Genomic DNA, 23,120 nt, shown 5'->3' on the forward strand with positions numbered 1-23,120 from the left:
GGATTCAGATGTGGAGTCGTCAGGGCCTTAGCCAGGGCCCTGGAATGGTAGATATTTGCGGGACAGAGTTCCTTCCAGCCCTGCCCCAGCCCCTGAAGCCTTAGCCAGCCTGACTGCTGGGGGGGGGGGGGGAGCGGGGGGAGCGGGGGGGTTTATCTCCCACAGTGCGTCCTGGCCACGGCCCTCTTCCCCTCCATCTGGCAGCCCCAAGACCGCCCCCAGCAGGGACAGAGCTGAGGCATTCAAAGGCATGGGTCCTGGCACGAGACCTGGCGACTCCTGCACGCCCCCCACCCCCCCCATCACGGAGCCCTGCAGGGAGCCCCGCCCCCAGCGGGGATCTGGGATGGGATGGGCAAGGGCTGGGGTGCTGGCAGGTGAGCAGCGGTGGATAAAGCCAGGTGGAGGCAGGGGTGTTAATTACAGTACAACTTTATTAATACTGGAATCTTCACAGTGCATTTGTTACTTGTAGCAGTGACTATTTAAATCAAGGAGAGGGTGGGTTGCAGGGGCGTGGGGGGGGGGGGAGGAGAGGATCATTTATCCAAAAACTGACAGAAAGAAAAGAAACAAAATGGTTCAGATGGGATGGGGGTGGTGAGGGGGTGGTGGAGGGAAGAAAAAGTGAGTAGGAACCAGGAGGGGGAGCCTGGGGTGGGGAAATAAATTAAAAAAAGGAACAAGTTAACAGCACCAGAAAAGTTACTTCAGTCAAAAGACACTTTTTGAAAAGAATATTTCTCTGTACAAAAAGAAAAATGAAACAAACGTAAAGAAGTCCCCCAAACCAAAGTTTGTGATGTGGAATGGCTGGCTCGGATCCCAAAGGGGTGGGCCTGCAAGGTGGTCACTAAATGGACGCGAGGCGATCAAGGGGATGGAGGAGTTATGTACAGCCCTGGGGGGGGTGGGCTTGGAGGGGAAGGGCGCCACTGGAGTATGGGTGGGTGGGGGGCAGCTGTGCCGCACCCACCCCCTCCCTGGGTCTCCGAAGCCACCCCCCTCCCCAGGGGCAAGCTCTTCCTCATGGGGACTCAGCTCTCCCCCCGCCCCACTACCCCTTACCCTGCTCACATCACATAACCTGCATCTTAAATCAGCCCACCTGGGCAAACCCTGTGGCGAGGGGCAGTGTAAGCCCCACCCCAAGCCTTCAAATACAGGCCACCTGCTCTCCCGCCCCTTCCTCGCCCGGCCCTCCTCCAGGTGTGGTGCGCTCAGCAAGTCTCCTTTCTCCGACCTAGCGACTTACAGGTACGTTCTCCACCCGCCTTCGGGGACCCCGCGGGGCTCCATATACTCAGGGGCATCCTTGGTTCCCCACACCCGCCTGGCTGCCGTGCCTGGACCCCAGTTTCCGGCACAAGAACTACCAGGAGCCTGGGCTCCATCCAGACCAGGAAAAGCCAGCTCTCCTGACCCCGGGAGGGGCCCCTGCCCCGTGACCCTGCCGCCCTGGCCGCCCTGGGCTGCCTTGCGGGGCCGCAGGAAGTCCTCCACTCGCACTTGGCACACGTGCTTTTACCTGCTTGGAGCTGGCGCGCAACATGGCGCGGGGGCACTTGCCACCTCGCTCCCCGCCGCCCGGACCATCCTGGGAGGGCGGCTCCTCTGACAACAGAGTCAAAGCTAATCTCCCCCCACTGTCCCCCACCCCCACCCCTTGGTCCGCAGCAGACTGACAGGAGGCCCAGCCCCCAGCCCTTTCCAACCTCACCGCGGCTTTGCTCCGGACGCTGGAGAGAAGAGCTGCTCTCTGGCCTCCGGAGCCATTAGGCCCTCCTCCTGCCACAGGCCCAACCCCAGTGTGGGCCCCCCCCCGCCCCCGTCCCTCAGGCACTCTTGGACACACCCTGTACCGTCTACCCTGTCCCCACAAGCAGTCCTTGTCCGGTCAGCTCATTTTATTGTGTGTTCATAAAAGAACCCCCTCCCATCCCTCCCCCCACCCCCAGCTCCAGCCCCCATCCCCAGGGGTGGCTGAAACCATCACGGCATCCGAAAGCAGCTCCTGGGGGACTGGCCAGGTGACCCCTAGCCTCTGGACTCCTTCCCCGCTGCCCAGCCCCGCCCTGCCTCCAACCCCAGCCACCCCTGGGGGGAGGGGATGCTGCTTCAGGGTCCCCAGCCTCCTCCAAGCAGGTCCCCTGCATGTCTTCCCCAAGAGGCTTGACTTGGGCCCAGGCCCCCTTCCCCGACAACGACGACGACGGCGGCGGTGACGGCAGCTGGGCTCCCAGCTGCAACCTCCCCAACCCCCCCCCCACCCCGTGCCCCCAACAGCCAGCCATCCCATAGAGCTTTCTCAGCAAACCAGATACCTTAGCCGGTTGGGCCCCTGGCCCCTGCACAGCTGCTCCCCGTCGGCCCTGCTCCCCGACGGAGAGGAGCCTGGAGAGGCAGAGAGATGAGACGATGGAGGAGGGAGGAGGAGGGGGCTCAGTCAGGGCGGGGTGGGCTAGCATTCCGGAAGAGCCCGAGGCCACCGTCCCTGGGGAGATGGCGAGAAGCCGGGCCAGGCTAGCTAAGCGGTGGTGGCACTGTGGGCCCACCCAGGCTGGTGGGACCGGGAGAGGCTGGCCCGGCCCTGCTGCTGTGGGCAGGGAGCGTGGCTCTGGGGCTCACCCACACCAGGAAAAGGCAGGGCCCGGAAGGAGGAAGAGGAGGGACAGAGTGGGCAAGCAAAGGTTGAAACAGGCTCCAAATCCAAGTTCCAGGCCCGCAGGCTCCGTCCTGGCGAGGTTTGTTAAAGAAGTCATTTCCTGTTTAAACCTTGAAATCCAAGATGGGTGTCTCTTTCCAATAAAGTAGCTTTGCCTCATATGACTTCAAAAAAAAAAACAAAAAAGCTTGCCTGGCTCTGCTCTCTCCTGACTGTGCCTTTGCTCTGAAGTGGCCGCGGCCCACCGACTAGGCCACCTGCCTCGCCCGGGCCAGAGGGTGGGATCACAAGATGCGGGGCGCCGACCTGTCGTTGGTGACGGTCCTGCGGAGCCGCACCCCGCGCCGGATGGCCACCAGCATGTCTTCAGCCGGGGGGTCGCTGGTGGCAGCGGGGGGCGGGGTGGGAGTCTCCTCCACAGGGGTGGCCGACAGGGCAGTGGGGAAGGGGAACTGGCCCTCGCCCAGGGCGTGGGCACCTGCCACCAGCTCCCCGAGCTTCTCCACCAGGCTGTGCCGGTTGGCAGCCAGCTGCTGCTGCTGCTGCTGCTCGTCGCCCTCAGCCGCCAGCCCGGCCCCCGGCCCCGGGTAGCTGGCGGCCTCGGGGGACGGGCTGCCCCAGGCTGTGTTGGGCAGGCTGAGCCTCTTCGGGGAGGCCCTGGCCAGGTCCGGGGCCAGGGGCGAGGCGGCCTCGTCGGTGTAGAAGACGCACTCCTCGCTGCCCGCCCGCGTGGGCCCCACGTAGCCGGGGGAGTCGGGCACTGTGGGCGTCTTCACGGGGACGATGGGCGGCCGGATGGGGATGGGGCCGGCGCTGGAGAGGGTGCGGCGCACGGCGGGCTTGGTGGAGGGCGTGCGGCGGATGGTGGCCACGCCAGGGGGTGCGCCCGAGGTGGTGGGCAGCCCGGCAGTGGGCAGCCCCGCAGTGGAGGCCGGGCGCTTGGTCTGGATCAGGCGGCGGTAGTTCTGGGCGATGTTGCTGTTGCGAGGGATGGTGGATGACTTGTCGAACTCGGGTGGGCCCTCCCCGTCTGCGTCCCCGTTCACTGAGTAGCAGTCGTAGTCGGAGCCTGGGGGGCACGGGATGCGGTGGGCCTGGGGCCCTGGGGGCCTGTGAAGGCCCAGCCGCCTGCCCCCGGCCCCCGCAGCCTACCTTGGGAGGGGATGGTGTCCTCGGAGCAGGAGGGCGTGGTGGTCTGTGTGCTGTAGCCGCTCGAGTACTGCAGGGAGTCCCGGCTGCTCTTCTGGTGCTCCAGGCTCAGGCCGCGGGTCAGCACCATGGCCAGGTCACTGGCCGCGGGGGACACCTCCTCACCGTGCTGGGGGTGGTAAGACTGCAGGCTGAAGCCTTGCTCCCCGCTTCCCCCTCAGCCCGGACTGCAGGCAGCCCCCAACAGGCTGAGCAGTCTGAGCTGGCCCTGCGACCACTTGCCTGGCCTCCTGAAGGTGACCTAGGAGTGAAGGTGGGGCCCTGGTTGGGCTGCCCAGGGAATTGCCGCTTACCTTGGCTGCGATGGTGGCAGGGGACATGCGGGGTCGCGGGGCCTCCTCTCCACTGGGGCCCAGGGTGCCCCCGACAGCCGGGCCTGGCTCTGTGTCTCGGAGGAGCTCCACTCGGTCCTTCCTCCGCTGCAGGGTGCTGCCTGAGGGCTGCTCGTGGGGGCCGGCCTTGGCCCAGTCCTGCAGGGCATGGCCAAGGGGGCCCTCACTGTTGTTGAAGTTCAGGGTTTCCAGACCCACATGGGGCCTCAGGCTCACAATCATGGCCAAGGACAGAGCACGGAGGGCGCTGTGACACCCCAGTCCTGCCGGGCCCAGGGGCAGGATGGGGAGCCCCGGGAGGGAAAGATGTGAGCGTGTGGGGAGTGGCTGCAGGTGGTGCCCAGGTGGCCTGTCTTGCGGGGAGCAAGTGCTTCGTGCACGCCCCTCTGGTTGAACCTGGGCCCTCCCTGTGTCCCGCTGCGGGTGGGAAGCACTGACCGTGGTAGGGGAGCTGCACTCGCTGACGGACTGGCAGGTTTCCGAGGCCTCGGAGGATGCTGAGCTGGAGGACTTCTGCCACGCAGAGGCGAGCAGGCAGGAGGATGGGCGGGGAGGCAGGACGAGAGGAGGGAACAGATCTGGTCACAGCGCTAGCATGCAGCAGGGCCCGCTGACTCAGCATCCCCACCCCACGCCCTCCAGGGCCACGGCCACGGCCGAGCGTGTGCAGTGGAAGGCAGCACCCAGAGCACACGCCATGGGCAATGACCTGCCCCCCAGCCCAGCCCGATAACCACACACTTTGAGGATTAACAAGAAGGCTGGCTGCTGATGGCCTGGATGTGGTGGGCAGGGAAAGAGCGATACTCAGGAGGGCAGCGGGGTGCTGGCGTGAACTGCCGGGTTGATGTGCCACTGTTTTCTCAGAAGGGCAGGCCTGGGGGAGGAATGGAGTCCAGAGTTCCATCCTATACATGTTAAGCTGAGCTGCCTGTTAGGTATCTATGCCCAGATGCAATGCAGGCAATTGTATTTCCAGTCTGGAGTTTAGGGAGAAGTCAGGTTTGGAACCACAAATCCAGCAGCCGTCGGACAGAATAAAGTCACCTAGGCAGTCAGGATGACGGTGGTTAGAGAAAAGGTTCAAGGACGTCAGGCCGACATTCAGTGCTTTGGAAGAAGAGGATGGCCCAGCAAACAGGAGTGACAGGAGCTGCTGGTGGCGTGGAGGAAGACCACGAGCAGGTGATGTCACAGAATCAGGGGAAGAACCTGACACGCAAAGGAGGGAGGGGCAGTTGTGCTCGGCTGCTGGGGGTCCGTGCACATGAGGCGGAGGGGTGTCTGTGCAGACCTCCAGAACTGTTTCACAGAATGATGGGGCAGAAGCCCACTGAGGACAGGACCAAGGGTGCCCAGGAGGCTCCTGCTCTGGACAGTGGCAGGAACTAGGTGCCCTGGAGGCCCCCCAACTCAAAACAACAAAGAGGGACTTCCCCGGTGGTCCAGTGGTTAAGTCTCTGCACTCCCAGTGCAGGGGGCCTGGGTTTGATCCCTGGTCAGGGAACTAGATCCCACATGCATGCCACAACTAAGACCCGGCACAGCCAAATAAATAAATACATAAATAACAAAGAACAACAACAACAGAGAATGAAGAAAAAAGCAAGGGCAGAAACAGGACCATGAGGGTCCCCAGGGCAGAGGCTGGCTTCAGCACTGTGGTTGAGAGACAGGGCAAGTGGCAAGGTGGAGAGCTCACCCTGTTGATGACCCAAATTAAACCTGGAAGGGAACTAATCAGTAGCACCTCTCCAGATCCTGTACCAGCCAAGTAAGGTTCTCTAAATCATCCTGGTTTAGACTCCCAGATCTTTTTAATAGTTTATGATGAGCCAAGATGACTAAAATAAAAGGAGCTAAACTCTATAGGTAAGGAATCCGAGGAAATAATAAACACATTTAGAATTTTACCAATATAATTGTTAAGACAAAAATAAAAAAGGAAAAAAGTATTTGGAAAACAGCAGAAAAATTCAACACCCATTCACGGAAAACAAAACACTTAGACTAGCAATAGAAAGGAACTTCCTTCATCTGATAAAGAGTTATCTACAAAAATATCAATACTTTTCTTTCTGAGGTTGGAAAAAGATAAGGATGACCACTTCTCTATTTAGCACTGGAAGTTCTAGCAGTGCAATAAAGCATGAAAAAGAAGTAAAAAGCAAAAGGATTGGCAAAGAAGAAAATGGTTGTTTGTAAAAGACATGACTGTGTATGTATTATAGAATATTCAAAAGACCTAATATGTGTTTTTAGCGAGGTTATTGGATACAAGATCAACATAGAAAAAAAATCAAATTGCTAAATATCAGCAGCTAAAAAACAAGTAAAAGACTCTGAAAAAAGCCGAAATAATTTAAAATAGCAACAATAAACATCAAATACCCAGGGCAAAAAATCCAGCAGATGTGCAAGATCCTCACATGAAAACTGCAAAATATTATTGAGAGAAGGTAAAGCCATCATAAATGGAGAGACATATGTAATCCCAGTCAGAATCCCAGGGGTGGTTTTTTGGTTTTTTTTAGTGGAAACTGACAAGCTGATATTAAAATTTATAAGGAAATGCAAAGGGCCAAAAACTGACAAGGTAATATTGAAGAATATCAAGGCTGGAGGACTTTTATTACCAGATATCAAGATTTTTTATAACGCTATTAATAATTGAGATGGTGTGGTACTGGTACAAGAACAGACAAATCAACCAGTGGAATAGAATACAAACTCCAGAAACAGCTATGCATTCACAGACACCCGTTTTATGACAAAGGTTAACACGCTACAGTGCAGTGGAGGAAAAGATGGTATTTTCAAAAAATTGTCAATTAGATATTCATATGGAAAAAAAGACCTCTACCTCACCACACACACACACACACACACACACACACACACACAAAAAGAATTCCAGATGAGCTGCAGATCTAAATGAAGAAAAGGTAAAACAAAAAGGCTTTTTTTGGAGGAAAACATCTTTGTGACCTTAGAGTACACAAAAATACCTCAAACAGGACAGAAAAAGCAATAACAATTGAAAAAAAAAGGATAAATTGGACACACATTAAAATTAAGAACTTTAGGTCATTAAAAGACCCCATCAAGGGAGTAAAACAGCAACCCACAGAATCAGAGAAGACTATCAGATGAAAAGACTTGTATCCACAATATACAAGAAGTTCTACAAATCAACAAGAAAAAGACAACCTAGGAGAGAAAAATAAGCAAAAGATCTGAACAGGTCCTTCACAAAAAGAGGATATCCAAATGGCCTTTAAAAGTATGAAAAGGTGTTCAACCTCATTAGTCATCAGGGAAATACAAATTAAAGACACAGGGCACTATGATATAACACCTATCAGAACGGCTCAAATGAAAAGGATACCAAGGTCTGGTGAGGAGGTGGAATAGCAGTAAACCACTGCTGTGCTCTTCCTGCCCATTTAATTATGGGAAGACATCAGAGACACTCAAGATGAGGGATATTCTACGAAATACATAACCAGTATTCGAAAGTCATTTAAGAGGGACTGAGGAGCCATTATAGACTGGAGAAGCCTAAAGAGAGACAATAATAAAATGCAAGGTAGGGTCCTGTGTTGGATCCTGGACTCCTGGACCAGGAAAAGGACGTTAGTGAGAAAGCTGGCAAAATGTGAGGAGTCTGTTGACTAGTTAACAGTATTGTGCCTGTGTTAATTTCCTGGTTTTGAAAATTGTTTGGTAGTTACGTGAGATGTTAACATCCGGGGAGACTGTGGGGAGGGTGGGTGGGAACTTTGCACTCTTTTTACAGATTTTCTACAAGGCTAAAATTATTTCAGAATTAAAAAAAAACAAACCCTTAACGGATAAGTTAAATAGCTATAAAATAGAGAAAAAGTACATTGGAAGATGGACCTGAAGAAATTATCCAGAGAAACAAAGAGATGGGAAATATGACAGTGAAGAAACACACAAATGAAAGTAAGAATAAAGAGATAATGGTTGACGGGCTTCCCTGGTGGTGCAGTGGTTAAGAACCTGCCTGCCAATGCAGGGGACACGGGTTCGAGCCCTGGTCCAGGAAGATCCCACATGCCGCGGAGCAACTAAGCCCGTGTACCACAACTACTGAGCCTGTGCTCTAGAGCCTGCAAGCCACAACTACTGAGGCCTGCATGTCTAGAGCCCGTGCTCCGCAACAAGAGAAGTCACCGCAATGAGAAGCCCGCGCACCGCGATGAAGAGCAGCCCCCACTCGCCGAAACTAGAGAAAGCCCACGTGCAGCAACAAAGACCCAACTCAGCCAAAAAAAAAAATAAGTAAATTTATATATATGAAAAAAAAGAGAGATAATGGTTGAAAATTCCTAGAACAATGAAAAACATGAATACAGAGATAGAGAAACACAAACATACCAAGTGAGGTTAAACAAAAACAAATCCACAATTAGCTACATTGTAGAAAAACTAAAGTGGCCAGAGAGAGAAGTCAGATCATTCACAAAGGCACAACAGTGACTGACAGCGGACGTTACAACCAGCCACAGAATCCAGAACACGGGGAATATGTCTTCAAAATGTGGAAACGGAGTAACTGTCACCCCAGAATTGCATCCCTGGCAAAACTAACTTTCAAGAAAGAGGAAAAATATAAAGCATGTTTACAGATAAACGAAAACTGAGTTTACTACTACAGACCCATTCTAAAAGAACTTCTAAAGGACATATTTTATTTCAGAAAGAAGGAAAGTGACCTTAGAAGGAAGATGGGATACAAGGAAAAAATGAACAAAAAAAGTGTAAACACATATGGGTAAATCTAAACATACAGATACTGTATGTATAAAATAATGATAAAATTAAGAAGAAAAATGTCAATCATGGGGATGATTAAAAAGGAGATATATATAGCTTATAAGGGGAGGGAGTGGGTGACTGAAGTTAAAATATACGTTAAGGTCCTTGAATTATTCAGGAGGTGGGGCTGTGACTTTGCTACGGATGCATGGTAAAATTTCAAGGTAACCTGTAAAAGAAATGAAATAAGAAGTATAACTTAAAATCCAGTAGAAGGAAAATAATGGGGAAAGGAAAAAACAAAAAGCAAGAGAAGAGACAAAAGCAGCACAGAAAAAGCAGAATGAATAGAAAGAAAAAAGTAAGAAGTCTAAATATGCCAGTAATCATAATAAATTTGAATGGACTAAAAACGTCAATTAAGAGATTGTCAGACTGGATAAGAAAAGAAAATCTAGGCATATGCTGTTTATAAGAGACTCATCTAAAACATAAGGACATAGTGAGCTTAAAAGCTAAGAGACAAAATGATACCATAAACATTGAGCAAAATAAAGCTGAAGTTGTAGTAATATCAAAACAGACTTTAAGCTAGAAAACATAAAAGTAACAGAAGATCAACTACATCACGTTAGGAGATTAAATTCACTAAGAAGAGTTAACATTTTGAAGTTGTATGCACCTAATAAAATAGTCTCAAAATATATAAAGCAAACCGATAGAACTATATGGGAGAAATGAACAATTCCAGCTTTTCAATTACTGATAGGTAAAGCAGACAGGAGTGAATGGGGAATGAGGTAGAGGTGGTCAGTGTGGACAGGTCTTTTGAGAAGTTTTGCTGTGAAGGAGAGACTAGGTGGCTGGAGGAGAACATGGAGGAAGGGAGGGCTTTTAAGATGGATGATACTAGAGCATGTGTTTGTGTACTGACAGGGATGAGCCAGCAGAGGAGGGGACACTGGCAATGCAGTGGGGACATCCTTGGGCAAGAGGGCAGGAAAAGAGAGAATGCTGAGCTTAAATGGAGGCACTCGCCATGATGGGGAAGGACAGCACCCTGGGCATGTGGCCTGACCTCCCTCTGTCTTCTGCTGTAGTTCCTCTGTTTCCATCTCACTGAGGCTGCAGGATCTGAGTCTGCATCTGAAGAGATTCTTGGGCCAGTCTCTGTGTTCAGAATGAGCTGGCCAAAGTGTGGAGAAGGGGGAGGATGTCTGCAGATCCTGGGGCTCCTGGGGGGGTGCCTCCTAGGGCCAGCCACTCCATCACAGCCAGCCTATGCAGGGGGACGGTCACAAGGCACCAGAGCTGGTAAGCTGCTCTAAGACCTTCCAACTTTCCTTAGCCTTGAGGCAGTGAGTTGAGGTTGGTCCTCAATGTGGTGGCCCTGGGGACCTCCAGGGCTAGTCTCAACAGCTGTAGGTGGCCCCCAACGTGGATGGCCTGAGGCTGGCATGAGGCCACTGCACCCTACCCCAGGTGGTTCAGCAGATGCCCCCTCACCTGGCTGGTGACGTCTGAAGGCATGGGCGAGGGGGGCTTGGAGTAGGTGGCATCCTGGGAGATGAAGCCAGAGTCGTGGGAGGAGACACTGGAGAGGCGGGCGCTGGCGGTGGCCGGCTGTGCCAGGCTGCGGTAGCGACAGGTGGAACCAGGTGAGTATGTTTGGGCACCCCCAGGCCACGGGGCTCCGCCACCCTTGGCACTGCTACTGCTGCTGGGGGCGCTGGGGAAGTGAAGGGGGGTGCACAGCAGCCAGACAGGGAGACACAGGGGTGTGTGTGGAAGGGTGACAGACGAGGGTCGGGGAGAGAGGTGAGGGGCAAAGGAAGGAAAAGACAATGTCAGACTACAAGGTCCTGAGACCAAAGTGCCACAGAGGAGCTGGGTTCCAGGACTGTGGGACAGGGTGGGGCCTGGGCAGGGGACCACACTGAAGAGCTGGCCCAGCGCCTGCCCCCGGAGCACCCCAGTGCTACCTCCTGCTCTGCCATCAAGAACAGGAGACCTTAGGTTAACAAGGAAGAAACGGGGTCACCCAGCATCAAAGAGTTTCCCAGTTAGGCTACAGCCAGACATAAGTCTGATCATGACTGTCTTCTCAAAGTCTGATATTTGCTATCAAATCCTAATTGAACGTCTACTGCATGGTGACGGTCTGTGTGGGGCTTGGACTCACCATTGCCCTCATCCTTTCCGCCCCCTGAAGGGTGTCCAGCCCTCTGTAGTTCATATCCTCTATGCAACCATTTCATCCCTGGGCAACGTTCCTGGCAATGAAGGTCGCCTTCCTCCTGAGCATGACCAGGAAGGTCCCCAGCCTCCACCCTTGGTCATGGGTGTCCCCTGCTATCAATTCTCCCCTCCTGTGCCAGTCACCCACCCGGGGGGCTGAAGAGCCGCCAGTTGACGTGGACCCTCCTCTCCCTGCAGGAGCCGCTGACTGCTGTGCCTGCCTTACCGCCCATGCCCCGGTTGCCCAGCCAAGGTGGATCTGGGGAAAGGGTGCCTGGCACAGAGGGGTCTCCCCGCCAGGAACTCGCACTATGCTCACTGCCCTCCCGCCGAGGAGCCTTGAATCTTAAATAGCTCTCCCAATCCCACCCAGGAAGTGCTCCTGCGCCTGAGCCTGACCGGTGACCGAGCAAGACCTTTGGCCTCTCCCTGGCTCTGCAAGACCTCGGGGCCCAGCTTAGGCTGAGGTTCGGGCCTGTGGCAGCTGCCCAGGCACCAGCTCTCAGGAACCAGCCAGGCTGCAGTGTCCATAAGGTAATAAGCCTGTAGCCTCAGCGCATGTTCCCCAATGCCTCCACAGCCCTCCCCATCTTAGATTCTTACTATTGCCCCAGCACTGTGTTGAGCCTGGCAGAGTCCAGTGGTTAAATGCTGGGATTCTGTACCTCAGCTTTCCCTTCTGTGAAATGGAGACAACACCATACCTGATACGGTGGTGTTAGGATTCAATGAAGAAAATGCATAAAGCATTTAGCACGGCACCTGGTGCATACTTATTGCTCCATAAATGAAGCTGCTGCCCCTCTGCCTGCCCCCAACACACGCCTGCACTAGCAGCCGTCTTGCAACGAGAGAAGTTTCCCCTATGCTTGCAGATTCCTTGGTGACGTAGGAGTTGTGTGAATTCTGGGGCCCTGAAGCTATTCTTGATGCAGTTTTGGTGGGACCTTCCTGATTCCTTGCTGCAGTACCCCTGCCCCTCCCTGCACCCCACTTCAGCCCCCCACTGACCTGCACATACTGGACTTCCGGGAGCTGGAGCTGCTGGGCGATGAGGGTGGGGTCTGGTAGGACCAGCTGTAGTCTGAGCCCTTCAAGTCTTTGATTACCTGGATGGACATGAATGGGGTCACTGGAAGCAGCCCTGCCCTGCAGAGAGCCTCATCCTTTTCCTGGGCCTCCCCTCCGAGGGCTAGTAGGGCCAGAGGCCCCCTGCTGTCTTCCCAATTGAGAACCGGGCCCCAAAGGAGATCCCTGGGAGTGTGAAGCCCCCTGCCTCCCAGCCTTTTCCTAACACAAGCTCCTCACTCAGGGGCAGGAAGCAGGGCTGCCAGAGGGCTGGGGGGGATGCCTGGGGAGATTCTGCCCCCTCTGCTTCTCAGGGAAGCCACGCAGGCCAGGACGTGGGAGAACCTGGTGATCCTGAGGACTCACTGTCGCTGGCAGAGGAGCCAGGCCAGAGTGACCATGAAGGACACCACGGGGTTCAAATCCTGGCTCTGCTCTGCTCTCGGGCAAGTTCCTGGGTCTCTCCTGGGTTTCTCCTGTGAAATGCAGCCAATCATTCCTATTTTAGAGGGCCACTGGGGTGAATGAATGAGGTGACCCATGGGAAGTGCTCTGTGTGGGCTGGGCACACAGTAGGCGCCTAGCGAGAGCAACGCCACGGCGCTGTCAGGTAGGGCTGACCCTAGTGCAATGGGAGCATGGTGGTGAGGTGAAGTGGGCAGGGCGGCACATGGGGGCAGGAGCGTCTGGGTCCAGGGGAGCTGACGGGTCTGGGTGTGGATGGCAGGTAGGCATCATCAGGCCTTGCTTTCTCAGGGGGATCCTGAGGGTCTGGGACTTCCACCCGTCTGCTCTCGATAATAAGGCCCCCATTGGGTCCTGGGCACACCACCCCTCACCTGGGCAGATGCTCCTAGATCCCCACAGGTGGCCCTCTGTCCAGCTGCCTCCTCCAAATGCTGTCCCCTTTTCTCCTCTATCATCCCCAACCAAGGGCAAGCCATCCCCTCCCCTGTCCTGTCCCCAGGGCTGGCCGCACCTGCTCGCTGGCGGGGGGCAGCTTGTGTGGCTCCGCGGTCAGCACCACCAGGTCATCGATGATGCCCTGCAGGTGGGTGATCTCTCCCAGCATGGTCAGCTCGCCGTTCTGATGGAGCAGTGAGTCAGCCTCTCGGCCCCGCCCCTGCCCATGCACCCTGGAGGGCCAGGCCACACTGGGTCTCCCCTCCCTCACCCCTTCCCACCAACCAACGCTGCTTGGGCTGATGGAGGCTCCCAAATCATGGTTCTTGGGAACCCCTCAACTAGCCCAATGGTGGAGACGCTCAGAACGCCTCTCTGCTCCCGAGGAACCCACCACCACAGGCTGCAGGAAGGTGATAAAGGTGCAGAAGCGGCCACGCTCCTCAATCAGGGCCCGGCGCACCGCCTGCTTCTCCGTCTCCTCCAGCAGCAGGTACATGTCGTTCACGTCCTGCAGGGCACTGTCCAGCTGGGGCTGCAGGTCTCCTTTCCCTGGAGGGGTTGGGAGGAGAGGCCACGCTGGGGATGCCGGCCCGGCCCACTGCATCCACAGCTCAGACCCCGTGGTGGTGTCCCTGGTCGTGGGGCTGGGCACTGCCATGGGGACCAGGGGACTGGGGAGGGCAGTCGGGACGCTGGGGCTTGTGGAAGGGCTGGTCCCCAGAGCAGACAGAGAGGACAGATAAACAAAGCACACAGGAAAGATACCAAAGCTGTGAAGCCACCCAAGTCCTGGGGTGAGCAGAGCCCTGGGCAGCCCCAGGGCCGCCCTTGGTGCAGCTGTGCTCAGGAGAGCCCAGTGGCAGCCTCCACAAGAGCTGAAACTTCCACCCCCCAGGATACCCTCACTGCCCACGGGATGGTGGCCCCTCACATCCCAGGGCACAGGGAGGAGGAAGGGAAGCAGGACGAAGTAGAGCGTGGGGGGCGCAGCTGTAGGCCAGGCCACGAGGGGGTGTAGGGGCCAAGAGGGCTAGGGGCTGGGCCCAGGGGACAGGGAACGGGGTGCCTCCGTGTGGGTCCCCCCTCAGCTCAGGGAATGATGCACAAGGACAGCAACAGCGACACCAAGAAGCGGCGAGAGAGACACGGAGAGGCGAGAAGATGATGTAAAGGAGACAGTGAGACAGGAAGTGGGGAGGCAAGAGGTAAGGACTCTGGGAGGGCCTGGCGGGGGCGGGGCAGCCAGGGCCTGTGTCCCCACCCTGCCCGGTCCAACCCCTCTTGGCCTGGCAGACTGACCCAGCAGTGGCCCCGGACTCATCCCTGGCCAGGGGCCCCAGGGGCCCCAAGGGGACTGTGCCCCAGGCCCCTCCCTCGCTGGACCGACCGCCTTCCTCGCTCTTCCTTGGCCTGGAGAGGCTCCTTCCACTGGCCCTGAGCTGGGGGAGACAGACAAATGCGACAAGGACGACAAGGACGGGAGGAGCAGCTGGAGGGATGGACATCTGACTTACCAAGTAGCTCTACAGGAAGGATTGGGACGAGGAGAGGAGAGGAGAGACAGAGAAAGAAAGAATGTGTGAAAGACAGCCGGATGGACAGAGCCACTCCTGGGGGTGGGGGGGGTGGGGTCTGGGGGTGCCTGGGCCTGTTGGCCTCCTGCTGCCTCCCTGGGAGGGGAGGTCCTGGGTTGGGTCTGGGGTGCAAGGTGCTCCCTCTGCCCCACCCCACAGGTTGGAGGGTCCTGTGTGTGGGATAGGACCCCTCAGGCCAGGATGATGCCCTGGGGTGCCCCACAGGGCGGCGGGGGATACAGAGCGGGGCCCCGTGGGGCTGTGCCTCTGTGGGCCAGCTCTGGGCTCTACCTTTGCGTGCTTTCTTCTGCAGCTTCAGCGTGTCTGAAGATTTCTTCTTGATCTCATGCCTGGCTCGTTTGTACTCTGTGCAAGGGATGAGAAAGGAGCCCTGTGACGGCGGTTTCTGCCCAGTGGGGGGCGGGAAGCACGGGCCGAGCCCCAGACCCACCTTTTGCGTGGTCCTTGTCCAGCTGGTTGGCCGACTTCTTCCAGTCCTCGATGCGCTCCTGCAGTGGGTTGATGAGGCTCTCCAGGAGCGCACTGTGGGCGGGGGCAAGAGGGTCAGGTCCACCATGGAGGTGTCCCCGTGACACGCCCCCCTCCCCGACCGCAGCGCCCACTCACTTGGTGAACTGCCGCAGCTTGGTCTCGATGCTGCGGTGGCGCATGCACATGCGCGTGAGCGCCGAGCCGATATCCCGCGTGGCCCCTGGCGAGGCAAGCGCGCAGCATGTGAACGGGCCCGCCGGGGCTTCTGCAGTCCCGGCCTCAGGCCACGAGGGGGCGCACCGGCCCGCGAAGGCCGAGCCGGCACCCCGCGCCCCGCCCCCCAGCTTTCCGCAATCCTGCCGGCCCCAGCAGGCGACTTGATCTCTTCTCAGTATTTACCAAGGCCCTCCTCCGTACGGGACCAAGGTCCTGCCCATCCTGGCTATGCCAGCCTCCTGCAGCTGCGGCTGCTCTGCTGGTCGGGCCAGGAGCTGCCCTTCACACCAGCTGGGAAAGGCTGGCATCAAAGACATCCAAAGATCCAACCAAAATCCCCTCCTGCCCTACCAGGAACCCCCTCCAGGTGTGCCCAGATGCAGGTGTGAGAGTGCCAGCATGCGCCCACTGCCTTGGTTCTCACCACCCAAAGGAGCCGGGGACCCAGGTCCCTGCTCCTCGGACCAGAATGTAGAGGAGATGCCAAGGCCAACAGGGAATGTTCACCTGCCCTCTGTGCTCTCAGAAGGGCAGAAGGCGGTGGAAAAGAAGCCACAGTCAAACTCACCATAGGGAAGCATGAACAACTGTGGCTGAGGGGTCAAACCAGCCGCCCAGAAGCGAGAAGGGAACCCCCCTTTGTAACATCCTGTCATCTTTCGCCCACTCCTGCTTGCATGCCTCTAATGACGAGAGGCTCACTCTCTCCACAAAAAGCCCATTCCATTAGGGAGCAGAACTCAAGGTCCCAACTCTGGGCCTGGTGTCCTCTTCCCAGTTCATATTCCACTCAGCCTTTCCAGCTTCCAAGCCCAACCTGGGGCATCCCCAACCTCCAGCCATGCCCCCTCCCTACCTCGGGTGTTGGTGGCCATGTCAGCCACTTTCTGGAAGGCATCCAGGAAGGCCACAGCAGCCAGCACAGTGGTCCTGGGGAGATGGACAGCGGGATGGTCTGTGGGTGAGGTGTCTTTTCTACCCATTCCCTCCCCAGCTGGGGCACCCTCAGCAGCCTCACCTCAGCTGGGAATGTAGCTTTGTGGCCTTGGAGTTGAAGTCCTCCCAGATGGGGTAGGAGCTCTGCAGAGGAGATGGGAGAGGAAGGGAGATTCCATGAGGACTGCAGGGCTCTACCTGGGCTGGGCTCCCCACATGCCTGGGTCCAGACTCTGGGCAGTTTCTAAGACAGCAGCCCTGCCTCTGCGGAGAGGAAGGCTCCTGGGCTCTCTAGGGGGAAAGGCGACCAAGGACAGAGACCTGGGGCATGAAGAAGGCCTGGCCCTGGGAACAGGCAGCTTTGCCCATTCCTCCCTTCCTGACAGTCAGGAACTCTGGCCCACTGTCTGCAATGGTGGCCCACATCCTCAACGGAGATGGAAACAGTGAATGGCAGGTCCTGTCTCCTTGGGGATGGGAGGGGCCTGGCAGGGAATCTGGGCTGAGCCACATGAGGGGCACTATGTTCCCCTGACACAGCCCAGGATGGTCCACATGGCATGGGGGCAGAGGCACAGTGCCAGGGCTCAAGGCATGCTAGGTCTAAACTGGGGCCTCTGGGGCCCCCACCCTGTGCCCTGGAAGGAACTGCCAGCCCGGCCATCCATCCATCCCGGGCCAGCAGAGGTGGCTCCCAGGCCCGGGGAGGCTCTGGCTGCTTCAGAGCCTGGCCAGCCTGCCTGGGACAGTCAGGCCCCAGGCTGAATGGGGCCTTGTGCGGCCAACAGAGCCACCTTTCTCCACCCCCGGCTCCCCTCCCCTCCTGGGGACACAGTGTGGCCTTTATCCCAGCCTGGCCCAAAGTTCTGAGTTGGGAGGGGGTTTCCCAGTAGGGAAGCCAGGCTCTTGGTGATCAAGTTGTCCAGTGAGATCAAGGGGTTTTTCTGGCTAATGGGCCCTCGCATGGCTCTTGGGTCCTGGCCCAATGGCCCTGTGGAAGACTTGATCCTTGAAGGGGAGCCTCAGGCCGGCTAAGCCCCTAGCCCCAAAGTGCTGCTGACCTTCCCTTCCATGTGGGATGGGACGCTGGGAGCTGGGGCTTTTCCGGTGGAAAGGGGGAAGGCAGAGACCCCAGTCCCCAAGGCCTCAGAGGGAGGCTTTGCCAGGCTGGAACCCCAGGGACAGGGCCAGCCTGCAGGGGTGGGGAGAACAGGGCAGCTTCTGGGAGCCTCAGAAACTCCCTCCCCTCCCAGCCCAGCCCAACCAGTGGCCAGGGAAAGCAAATATTTGAGAAGTTCACACAGGCTGGAGCGGGAAGGGGGAGGCTGTGCGTGGGCTGTCTCCGTGCCGCACGGCTCAGGGTAAAGGAGCCCGGGAGGCCACCCCTGACAGTCCTGAGGGCCTGGCGCCCTCCCTCACCTCAACACCCTCAGCCCTAAGCCTTGCCAAGACCTCCAGGGAGGAGGGATGATGCTGTGGGTACAGGGGTCCAGAGGCACCGTCCTGGCCCCCAGAAAACCTAACCACCCCCAGCAGCCTCTGGGCAGTCTCAGAGGGCAGCAGGCTGGGAGAAGCTGGGAAGACACAGGTCCCTACCCCATTAAAGTTCCCGGCTGGGGCCCACCCCGACGCCTCTGCCCAGCCAGGCTGGCTCCAACCCAGACCCTCACAGCCTTGGCTTTCCCAGTGGAGAGGGGACAGGATGGGGCATGGGGGAGGCCAGGCCCAGTCCCTCCTCAGCAGATGGACAGGAGCACCTGGGTCTCTAAGGACCTGAGACTCCACCTCCCACTAGTAACTCATGAGGACCCCAGAGGTGAGGTTGAGGGGCCGAAGCAGCCAGGGCCCCAGGGGTGTCCTCAGTCTTCACCTGGACCTGTGCCCTCACGTGGGCCGCACCCTGGCTGTCAGGTTCTAGGACCCTGGGTTGTTATCACTAGTGACAGGGACTGCTACTGTTGATCAAGAGCGTGCGGTGGGCCAGGCACTGTGTGATTGCATGGAATCCTTACAATGACCCTGTGAAATGAATATTGTTGTCACCCCCATTCTACAGATGAGGAAACTGAGGCTCAGAGAGATTAACCGGCTTGCCCAAGGCCATCGAGTGCCAGGGTCAGGATCTGATCCCTTGTCTGACTGGTCACTACACATCAGGGATCCACCCCCCACCACTTCTGGAATGCACGGAGACGAATATCTGGGCATCAAGGGTGGGTAGGGGGCAGGAACTACATGGATGGGAGAGACGCCCAGCTCTGCCCCCAGAGCAGTGGGCTGCTCTGGAGGGGAGAGGTTACATGCTCACTAGAGGTGCTCAAGTGGATGGAATGAGACCGATATGGAGGCTGCAGGGCCCCAGGCCCCTGGCCCCCGGACACTGTCTCTGACCGGGCCCTGGGCTGTGCAGGTGAGCGACTCAGGCTGCAATCCCAGAGAGGGGTCTTTCTGGGTGGCCTTGGGCCAGGGCATCCTCTCTGAGCCTGTCTGCTCACCTGTAAGGTCAGGATGGGAAGTGCACCGATGTAAGCAGGTCAGTATGGAGACTGCATGGAAAGCACTAGCACAGTGCCCGGCACACAGTAAATGCTAGGTTAATGCTGGCAGACAGAGCAGACACTTGACCCCTGCTTCTCTGCCAGGAGCCTCTCCCACCTGGCCAGGGCCTATGTGTCCGGGTGACACTCCCCACTCTCGAGGGCAGGCAAAGATTATGACCCTGTTTTCTGGATGGGCCAGTGCTGCTGAAGGTGAGGCCTGGGGCTGAGGCAGAGCCCTGGGTGCCACACCCAGCCCTGTCATCTTGGGCAAGTCCCTCCCTGCCCTTCTCTGGGATTCGATGGGCATCTGAGCTAAATGAGGCACAGCAGGCAGGCTCCCTCCCGATCCCTGAGCTACTGTCTACACCTGAGCTACATCCCGGCCCTCCCGAGGGCCCCCTCCCGTTCCCTGAGCTACTGTCCTCCTCCAGGCCCCCCAGCCTCCAGGTGTAGGTCCTCCTCCCCCTACTCTGCCTCTCCCATGACAGGGTCTGGGCCTCCAGGAGGGCCGGGGTGTGCTGTTGTGGGGCCTGTGGCCGTGCTTGCCCTGTGTGGAGGGGCCTCACAGGTAAGCTCAGTCTCCTCAACCTGGCCACGTTCCTCTACGGAAACCCTGCTGCTTCTGTGGCTCAGGCCACAGAAGGAAACAGCCAGAAGCTGTCCCTCAAATCCAGATGATCGACCTCCAGGTGGCCTGGTCCCCTGCTCTGTCCCTGGCCCAAACACATGCATGTGTCGTAGGTATATCGGGACTTGGCATCACGGCAGGTGAAACCTCTCCCAGTTTGCTTCCACATGTCAGAAAATCCTGCCTCAATCACTTGTTACAATCTGGGCCCATTTCCTTCTATCTCATCTCATTTGCAAGTGCCTTGCAAATTGCCTGGAGAGGGAGGGAGACAGTCCTGCCCCTCTGCTCTGTGCAAAAGCTGCTGCTCTCTGCAGTGTTTGTGGAGAGGATGCCAGAAGGAGGAGGGTGTGGGAAGGTCCCCCCCTCTGCCAGCCCTGGGAATGGTTGGGGGAGGGTTGTCTGGGCTGCTTGGTCCCAGGAAGGAAACCTGGTGCCAGGGCTATGATGTCCACAGGGCAGGAGGGGCTGCTGAGGGCAGAGAGAGGCCAGGACTTTTGGGGGCCGGCAGAAGCAGCTTGGAGTGGAGTTGCAGGGGATGGAGCTCTCAGGGGAGCACCCTATACGGGGGCAGTGAGTGGCACCTATGCATGCTGCTAACCCTGTAGTTCCTAGTGAGGGTGGCTCCAGTTCTCTTGGGGGTGGGGGTGGGGACGCAGGGATCTGGCAGCTGCCCCTGGGGCTGTTCCCCTGGCAGCACTGGGAGCCCCCCGAAGGGCCTGCTTGGGCACTGTGGTGTGTTCTCCCGGGGCCTGCGACGTCACAGTAGGATTCTATGTTGTGTACTTGGGAGTGTGAGACAGGTTGTGAGGGTGGGGGTCTGACGAGGTCCCAGTTCTCTCCCCTGCTCTTCCCCTGCCCCACAGGCCTGCCCCAGAGGGGAAGGGTAGAAACGCTGCTTCCTGGTCCCCGTCCTGTCGTCGGAGCTGCCCTTCCTCTCTGCCTAGTCAGCCTGGGGCGGCCCTGCCAAACCCTAGCCTCTTTGGGGGAGAGGATCCCCCTCACTCCCTAGACTACCAGTGAGAGGTGAGGTCAGGGAGTGTCCAGCAGTCTCCTTAATGACCTTGAGCCAGGCCTCAGTTTCCCCACCTGGTGAGCCAGCGGTGGGCCAGGAATTGGTGGCCCGCTGCAGCCTGACCTTGGGTAATCATGGGGAGGGGCTGGAGCTGACAGCCCTTCCCTGGGGCTGCTCCATCAACCCAACCTTCTCCCTCCTCCTCCCAAGGTGGGGACAGAAGCCTTGGGATGCAGGAACGCTCATCGTGGAGACCTTGGAGTCCTGGATCTTGTTTTTGGGGACCCGGGCAGCGGGTGCGGAGGCCGAGGCCGGCAGGGAAGGAGTTAACGGTTCCCTGCTTTATTATTTTTCCCTGCTTTGGCGGTGACAGCATTGTCTGGGCTCCCGGGCCGTCGTGGGCGGGGGAGTGGGGGGGACGGTGGTGGTAGGGGGCGGAGGCCGGAGAGACCCCGGGCCCGTTAAAGGGCCGTGGAGTCGCTCCTGGAGCCAAACCCCATTCATGGTTTGGGGGTCTGGGGCGCGGGGAGCCCGCGTGTGCGCAGGCTCGGGTCTGGTCCCCAAGGGGGCGCTGCGACCCGGGCGACCCGGGGCTTGGACCCCGGGCACCGCACGGACACCCCGACACACGAGCACCCACACCCACCAAGACGGGCACCCAGAGACCCGGGCGCACGGCAGTCGCAGGCCAGAGGCGCTCAGACAAACAAACACGGCGGCGCACGGACACAGCGGGGCACGGCTGCCCGCCGCCACGCGTCCCCAGAGGGGGCACGCACCCGCACAAGCACCCGCGCGCCCGCAGGGCGGCCAGCCCCGCCGCGCCCCGTTACCTTCATGTCGTTGACGATGGCCTGGAAGAGCCCTCCCAGGGCGCCGCACTCCTTCTCCGCCGTCTCCATGCTCGGGCCGGGCGGCAGCGTCGGCGGCGGGGCGCAGGCTGGGCGAGGGGACCCAGGCCGCGGCGGCTTTCGCTCCGAGGCCGGGTCGGGCCTGCAGCCTCCGGGCTGCGCTCAGCGGCCGGCCGCGCCGCGCTCGGGGATCGCGGGCCGCCGCGGGGCGGCGCGGGCCATGTCGCGGCGGGGCTGGCGGGCGGCGCGGGGACTGAAGCGGCGTCCGTAATCCGAGCCGCCGAGGCTTGGACGTCACGTGGATGCGCGGAGGGAGGGCCGTGGGGAGGGGCAGGGCCGTGGCGGGAGGGGTCTGTGGGAAAGACCGGGCGAGCTCCGGCCCATTCACCAGGAATGGAGCCCGGGCTTTGAAATCCGAGCCCCGGCGCGGCCGAACTGGTCGGGCTAGAGGGCCCGGCAGGCGCAGGCGCCACCGCGGTTCGGGGGCGGCGCTGGGGCGGGGCTGCCCGGCTTGCCCGCGGGAGTGGGACCAGTGGTTGGGTGCCCGCTCCGGGAAGGTGCCCAACACCACCACCCCCTCCAGCCTTTGGTCTCTGGCCGGTGTGTGTGTGTGTGTATGTCGGGGTGCGTGTGTGTGTGTCGGGGGGTGGGTGTTCCCGCGCTTTAAGAAGAGGGGGGGCAGGCTGGGGTCCTCGGGGCGCATCCCGTGGGACAGCTACACCACCCTCAGCAGGGGCGCACGGTGCCCTGGAGGCCACCCGCCTTGGAACGTTTTATCCCCGGCACAGAAGTGTTTGGACCCTCCTCCAGAAGTTCTGTGGCTCCTTTTCCAAGCAGTGCCAGTGCTGATGCCACCTGCATGGGGTGCCCCAGGCCGGGCCTTTGGGGGTGGCGGTGTACTGGTCCTCAAGCAACCTCTTTCCTCCGGTTGGGGCCATGTGGGACCAGCAGAACAGAGGTGGGCCACTGTCCCGTTTCTGACGCCAGGGTACCCACGTATGAGGATGCATGTGTGTGTACGTTGGCCATGGTGAGTTCAGTCTGTCATCCTGTTCTGGAGACTCCAGGCAGGGAAACCCACCCTCCCGGCCCTATGCTGGGGCTCTGAGGAAAAGTCCGCACAAGATCCTTCTCTTCTATTCCAGGGGCCCACAAGAGCCACTTGGGAGATCATAGGCCAATCTGAGGCTTCCCAAAGCCTGGGGTCAGGTGGACTCTGGCTTATAGGTTTGGTGAGCTAAGGCTCATTTAGCCAAATCAAGGGGTGGGGATGTGGGAAGCCCACCCCCTGCCCCGCCCAACTCCCTGCACTGGTCTGGGCCTTCCCCTCCATCCCCAGTGACCTGGAACGTTCTGCAGTGTGCCCCTTCATTCAGAAACTCCTGAGGCTCAGTTCATCTGTCTAATGGGGACATGTCCCATGCCCCCCGGGCGGGGGGTTGTCAGGATGGAAAAGTCAGATTAGGTGCCTGAGAAGGCAGGGTTCAGGGGGCCAGGCCAGTGCTTTGTGCTCTCCAGGAAGAAGGGGCTGGTTCTATAGAGGTAAGGGCTGGGCCCAAGGCCCACACCCCAGTCAGGTGAGTGTGCAGAGAGCGACCAGCCTCTCCTGGCAGAGCCAGCACTCCTGGGACCACCATGAGAACAAATCTCTAGGACAGGCAGCAA

General features: G+C 58.4%; 1 protein-coding gene across 3 annotated transcripts; it reads right to left on the minus strand.

Annotated features, from left to right (window-relative positions):
* Window positions 1-414: 414 nt before the first annotated feature.
* On the minus strand, window positions 415-23,039 carry MTSS2 (MTSS I-BAR domain containing 2). Of its 3 annotated transcripts, none has more exons than XM_033434664.2 (14): window positions 21,438-23,039; window positions 16,504-16,565; window positions 16,342-16,415; window positions 15,405-15,489; window positions 15,229-15,320; window positions 15,069-15,143; window positions 13,595-13,752; window positions 13,277-13,384; window positions 12,241-12,338; window positions 10,498-10,624; window positions 4,645-4,719; window positions 4,168-4,344; window positions 3,818-3,983; window positions 415-3,734 (listed from the first exon to the last, which is right to left on the minus strand). In XM_033434664.2, exons 1-14 carry the CDS (start codon window positions 21,504-21,506, stop codon window positions 2,950-2,952), a joined length of 2,151 nt encoding a protein of 716 aa, XP_033290555.1. In that variant the 5' UTR covers window positions 21,507-23,039; the 3' UTR covers window positions 415-2,949. The 3 variants fall into 3 exon arrangements, with proteins under 3 accessions (XP_033290555.1, XP_033290553.1, XP_033290556.1); XM_033434662.2 differs by having other exon boundaries at window positions 10,498-10,720; XM_033434665.2 differs by lacking the exons at window positions 15,229-15,320; window positions 15,405-15,489; window positions 16,342-16,415; window positions 16,504-16,565; window positions 21,438-23,039 and adding an exon at window positions 14,503-14,642 and having other exon boundaries at window positions 10,498-10,720; window positions 15,069-15,120.
* Between the last annotated feature and the right edge of the window lie 81 nt (window positions 23,040-23,120).

This window comes from Orcinus orca, chromosome 20, assembly GCF_937001465.1.
Source record: "Orcinus orca chromosome 20, mOrcOrc1.1, whole genome shotgun sequence".
NCBI lineage: Eukaryota > Metazoa > Chordata > Mammalia > Artiodactyla > Delphinidae > Orcinus > Orcinus orca.